The sequence below is a fragment of the Phycomyces blakesleeanus genome (assembly GCF_001638985.1).
Source record: "Phycomyces blakesleeanus NRRL 1555(-) unplaced genomic scaffold PHYBLscaffold_4, whole genome shotgun sequence".
NCBI classification, from domain to species: domain Eukaryota; kingdom Fungi; phylum Mucoromycota; class Mucoromycetes; order Mucorales; family Phycomycetaceae; genus Phycomyces; species Phycomyces blakesleeanus.
The window spans coordinates 2,807,175-2,813,174 of record NW_017265137.1 but is presented as its reverse complement, the minus strand read 5'-3'; the positions used below and the strand labels follow the sequence as shown (position 1 = coordinate 2,813,174).

The 6,000-nt window shown below is 39.0% G+C and overlaps 2 protein-coding genes across 2 annotated transcripts; both read left to right on the top strand.

The window, feature by feature from the left end:
• Window positions 1–1,385: 1,385 nt before the first annotated feature.
• Window positions 1,386–2,739, top strand: PHYBLDRAFT_164948 (hypothetical protein; the record flags this gene model as incomplete). Its single annotated transcript, XM_018435112.1, has 3 exons — window positions 1,386–1,790; window positions 1,862–2,389; window positions 2,701–2,739. The coding sequence occupies 3 exons, from the start codon at window positions 1,386–1,388 to the stop codon at window positions 2,737–2,739; spliced, it is 972 nt and encodes a 323-aa protein (XP_018296111.1).
• A 1,495-nt stretch (window positions 2,740–4,234) lies between these two features.
• On the top strand, window positions 4,235–4,856 carry PHYBLDRAFT_157915 (hypothetical protein; the record flags this gene model as incomplete). Its single annotated transcript, XM_018433696.1, has 2 exons — window positions 4,235–4,666; window positions 4,741–4,856. A coding segment is annotated over exon 1 (416 nt), but the record flags the coding sequence as incomplete, so codon positions are not given.
• Window positions 4,857–6,000: the final 1,144 nt, after the last annotated feature.

The window sequence follows — 6,000 nt, the reverse complement described above, 5'->3', positions numbered from 1 at the left end:
CCATTATAAAAAAGAATCCAAAAATGCTATATTTATTCAGCATCTGCTCCAATCATTTTACAATGTCAGAATCCTGATCTTCTTAATATCAAACTCAACAACTCTTTGTAATCTGCACTCGGAACAAGTAAATGTCCAACAATCTGTTAAACAACTGAAAGCGGTCCAAGAATTATGCTTTGCTCACAATACTACCCGATCTCAATTTTGGAAACCCTCATGATACAAAATACCAAAAAAAAACCAAATATTACACACACAAAAACAGTGACAAAAAATAGCACAAGCTCATGACAAAAAAAAGAAATAAAAAAAGAAATAAAAAAATAAAAATAAAAAAAAAATAATAAAAAAAATAAAAAAAAATAAAAAAAAGAAATAAAAAAAAAAAGAAATAAAAAAAAAGAGAAATTAAAAAAAGAAATAAAAAAAAAGAAATAAAAAAAAAAGAAATAAAAAAAAGAGAAATTAAAAAAAGAAAAATGTAATAGCAATTTTAAAAATAATTCTCCAAATAGTATAACTAGCATTTTTATTCATAAATGTTTATAATATACATAACTATTTTTTCGCAAATAATTTCTGAAAAACTGAAAGTCTCAATAACTGAAAATAAAATGATATCTTACTGCAAGAAATTTCTGAAAAACTGAAAAACTGAAAAACTGAAAGTCTCAATAACTGAAAAAATGAAAGTCTCAATAACTGAAAAACTGAAAATCTTAATAACTGAAAATAAAATGGTATCTAACCGCAGAAATTTCTGAAAAACTGAAAATCTCAATAACTGAATTTCGAGCTTTTTCTTGGCTCTATACAAAAAAAAACTTTCATTTTTTTATTTTTTTTTATTTTTTTTTGGTTGGGCAAACCCATGAGAAGAAATCCCACCCCTTCCTTCAAGACAGAGGACAGGACACCATAAAGGCTCTGGTAGCACTGTAAATTGGCTAATAAAATAAATGTTTGTAAAAGTGTGAAGAAGCTTAATATGTAAACATTCATTATTCTTCAACATGTTCTTTATCCAAATATATTAAGACAACAGGACAAGACTATACCTTGGTAGAAACGTTTAAGTCATTAAAATATTTTTTTTTGGTATATATACCCTAGTGTCTTAATAAAAGTTTCTCAGTTATCTTTCTTCCTCGATTTTAACACCCTTTTTATTTTCAAAAAAAATGCCTACTTCCAATAACTCCCTCGAATTTGTTATAGACAAGCACTGTGAAATGGTCAGTCACAGCGGTTCTGCAGACAAAACCCAGTTTTCAGGAATTGCTTTCGACCCCTTGTGCGATTTCAACCAAGAGATTGTCGACGAAATGCATGGAAAAGTTGTACTCTGATCTGTGACAGATGTCTTTGTCCACCATGCCAATATGGAATGGACCCGTACCTCGGCCGGAAACCCAGCAGTCACGAACCTCTTAAGTCTCAGAAGTTTTTTGCCAACTGAAGTCAACGAGGCCACCACCAAAACCATTGTTGCACAGAAGCCAAAGACGAATCTGCTGGAGAAGGTCAACCCTAATTCTGTTCCCACTGCAGAAAGCATAGGTCGAGGTTCGTACCAAAAGTACAACCAAAACCAGGTGAACAAGCTCTTCTCCTTGGTTTTCTCGGAAAACCAGACTGCTGCTGCCGCTGCCAGGGAAACGGGGATCAATGTCCGGACTGCCCAGAACTACGTCAGGCTGGCCAGAGAGAAGATCCAGGCCGATTTTGATGCTGCCACAGTGGAGACTGATGAGTCCAATGGGCTGGAGACGATGGAGGTTGAGGAGGTTTCTGCGCCTAAAGAACGAAAACATGGCAACCAAAAGTTGTTCCAGGCGCACTCTGCTTTTTTTTGAAGTTTTTCGAAAATAAACCAGATGCTACCTTGGAACAAGCAAGGGTAGCTGTCATGGAAGAGTTCTCTGGGCTGCAGATTACCAAATCAGCAATCCAGAAGCACTTGGTAAAGAAGTGTGCCCTGACGATGAAGAAGTTGGAGAAGCTGCCTGAGAAGAGATACGACGTCAGCACAATTGAGATGAGACAAGACTGCATTTTGGAGTGGCAACAACTTGCGGATTTCAACTATCTGTCGAACTGTGTGTTCATCAATGAAGCAGGCTTCAACATGCACATCAAGAGAACTTTTGGCCGTTCCGTCAGTGGCACCCCGGCTATGACAACTGTCCTGACGCAGAGAGGTGTGTCCATCACCATCCTTGGTGCAATGTGTGAGAGAGGGATTGTCAGCCTCTCGTTGAAGAAACCCACTGCAGTCACAACCAAGAAGAAGAGAAAGTTAGACATCTACACCAATGTTGAGGTGAATGGCCGAATTGGCACCAGAACCCAGCACTACCTCGACTTTCTTAGTCATACAATGGACGTTCTGGACAGCCAGGGTATGCAAAAACATTATCTCATCATGGATAACACTCCTATCTATAAGGCCGATGAGGTGAAAGACTTTATTTCTTCCCGTGGGTACAAGTGTGCATATCTTCCTGTGTATTCACCTTTCCTGAATCCAATTGAGGAAATGTGGTCCAAGATCAAGTTTGGTATCCGCAAAGAAGAGATTACAGAGTCAGACGGGCTTATCTTAAGGATTACAGAATCAGCTAAGACTGTCACCCTTTCAGATTGTTTGGGTTGGATTAACCATGCCATTTCATTCTTTCTTTGCTGTTTGAACAGAGAGCAAAAGCTTTAAGTATGTCTTTTATATCTATTTAAGCTTGTTGTAAATGAGTATTGACTACTGCTGTAATTGAGAATAAGTCTGAAGGAAATAATATAAGGCCTCAGCTATTCCAGTCAAAGGTGTCTACTGATTACTTTATTATTTAACACACAGGTTTAGCATGTATAATAGTGATTATATTTCATATGATGATATCACCATAATATGGGATACATCAGTGGATTATTATAAGCATAAGTATAACTCATAAACACATTTACTTTCGATGTTAATACTTCATTGGGACTACACACATTTATATAATTAATCATACATTAATTATCCCAAGATCACGTTGCTCTGATTAAGGCTCAGATAGGATCAATTACCTGACCCCAGTCATATAATTTTCCTAATCCAAAATAATATAAATAGCAGTAGTAGTTCAGTGTAGGAACCTGGTCAAACTTTGATACAAAATCTTTCTCAATAAACAAAACCTACACAAGTTCTCACGAATCTTCATTCCTAATTTCAAATCTTCAATTCTTCCTCTTAAAAACTTCTTCAACTTCAACCACCACAACATTTTTTTTCGTGAACTACCATGAACCCCTCTGCTGAGAACTATCCCACCGCCATCATCCCTGCTCATGATGAGGATGCCATGTCCGTCATGACTGAGGAGGACCTCATCGCCAGTCTGAGTGACATCTCCTTTGCCAGCTCCACCCCTGGACAGTTTGTCGCTCCCTCTCCCCTTCGTCCCTTGGTAGCGAATGCTGCTACAACAGTCTTGTCTTTGTCAGAGAAACTTAGACTAGAACTTCAACAGCATGTAGAGGCTGTCAGTGCTGCTCATGCTATGAACGATGAGCAAGCAGCTGAATTAGCCCTTAATAAGGTCAGACGCATCAAAGAAATGATAGATATAGAAATAGCATGCAGTCAGTACCTTTCGCCTTCTGTGAAAGTTGTAGAGAAGAGCAGTCGCACTGGAGGGTTGACTCTTAATAGAAGAGATCTTCCTAAGTTCCAGTTGGCAGACGATGTGATTAGATCCTTCCCGAATGAAGAGGTCTTTCACTCAGTAGACCACTTCCTTCGCACCTTCCAAAAGGTTATTGAGTCGTCCCTTCAGGACATTGAACTAGTTTGGAAGAGATTTTTGCTGCTCTGCTTGCCTCATAGTGATGATGAATGGGTAGAGATGGATTTGAAGAAGTGTGTAGATTGGAACGCGGCCAAGATCTGCTTTACAGCAAGACATGGATCGCACTTGGTGACATCCCGTTCGGTAAAAGAGGTATTTACCATGGTAATGCTTCCTTCTGAGTCGATTGGAGATTACTCCAAGAAGTTCCTTCAGGCTGTGTATGATGCCGGCCTCCCCAAAAACGATGCTTGTGTTGCTGACTGCTTCCTAGCTTCCTTGACTAGGCAAGTACAGACACTCTTGTGGCTCACCATGACCAGATTGGACTTCAATGGCGAGACCAAAAGAGATTGGACTGTGGAGCAGTTGACGCAGATTGGCAGAGACATCCTTGGCGACGACAATCGCATGTATGCCAAAGCTACCCAGCTCATTCCTGGTGCCAACATGCACACTGAGAGGAGAATGGAGAAGAAGAGAATGGAGGCGTACCCTCGCAAGAAGGTACACTCCAGCAACAACCAGCAGCACCGAATCAGTAAGCCGGAGCGTTCCTTCTTCTGCTCGCACCATGGTAAGAATACTACACATGAGTCGAGCAAATACTTCACCCTGGCCAACAACAAGGCCAAAGTAGCTGCCCCCACCAAGCGCAACCCCTGCAGGCGGTGTGGAGAAAACTACTTCCGTGGCCACGTCTGTAAGGACAGTGAGCCAGTCCTGATGGTCTCGCAGGTCCCTGCCAAGGAGAAGTCTGAGCAAGTGCTCAAGGCGATCCAAGACAGTGTCGACTTGGAACTCGAAGACATGTCTTTCGACTGTAAGTACCTACTTGACAAAATTGAGAGAAGGGTTAAAGCCAATGATGCATTTAATCTAACCACTCCTATTATTGTAGAGAACCACAAACTACTTGGAATGATTGACACTGGCAGTGCACGCACTTTCATTAGTTTACAATGTTTGAATGAAAATTTAAATATAAATAAAATAAATTCATCAAATGGTTCCTTCACTTTCTTGTCAAAGAATAGTGGTACTAAGCGATTGGGAAAAACTGATTCTTTAAATTTTAAATATGTGAATGGAATTACGTTTAAGCATGCACCCAAGGTGTTAGAGTTTAATACAGGATTTAATTTTGATATTCTTCTTGAAAGAGATATCTTAACAAAAATGAACATCGGATTGATTAATGTTGCATATGATATTGAAGGAGAATATATTCATTCAGATAATGCTAAAGACTATGCCGCTGTGTATGAGAATCTAAATATCGATAAAGAGAAAAAGTTTGAACCGGATAATTCGCCAGCTGGTATGGAAATACAGCGAGCAGAATTTATTCAGTCAATTCAGGCCTCACTGGATGAAAATAAGAAAATCCCAGTCGAGTCCTCTTGTCCTTTATCAGAATCTCTAATTAGATTACCCACAAAAGAAGGCGCCACAGCTTATAGACGTCAATATCCTATTCCCCATGCTCTACGACCAACACTTGATAAACAAGTAAAAGAATGGCTTGAGACAGGCACGATTGTCAAGTCCAAGACCAATACTCCCTTCAACAGTCCTATGTTGCTTGTGCCTAAAATAAACAAAGCTGGAGAGATTGTGAGTCACCGAGTTTGTCTAGATGTGCGATTATTGAATCAGATCCTACCTCCCACATTCAACTATCCAATTTCTAAAATCCAAATGATATTCCAGAATTTGAGTGGAAAGAAATTTTTCACCACATTGGATTTATCAAATGCCTACCATCGTTTCAAAGTTGCACCTGAAGATGTTCATAAATTAACATTCACTCATTTAAATGGGCAACAATATAGCTTCATTAAAGGCTGCTTTGGCTTGAAGATGCTTACATCACAATTTCAACATGTCATGGCAACTTTGTTTGATAAAATTGACTGTGTGCAGAATTTTGTTGATGATTGTATTGTGGCTAGCGAAACATTTGAGCAGCATGTTAAGGATGTAAAAATAGTGATTGATAGATTGACATCGGCGAAGTTGATTCTAAACTCTGATAAATGTGTCTGGTTTCAACATTCAGTGCAATTGCTTGGTTTTGTCGTCAATGAGACAGGCACCAAGGTTGATAAGCGAAAGTTGACAAACGTTGATAAATGGCCTATTCCTAAAACTGCGAAAC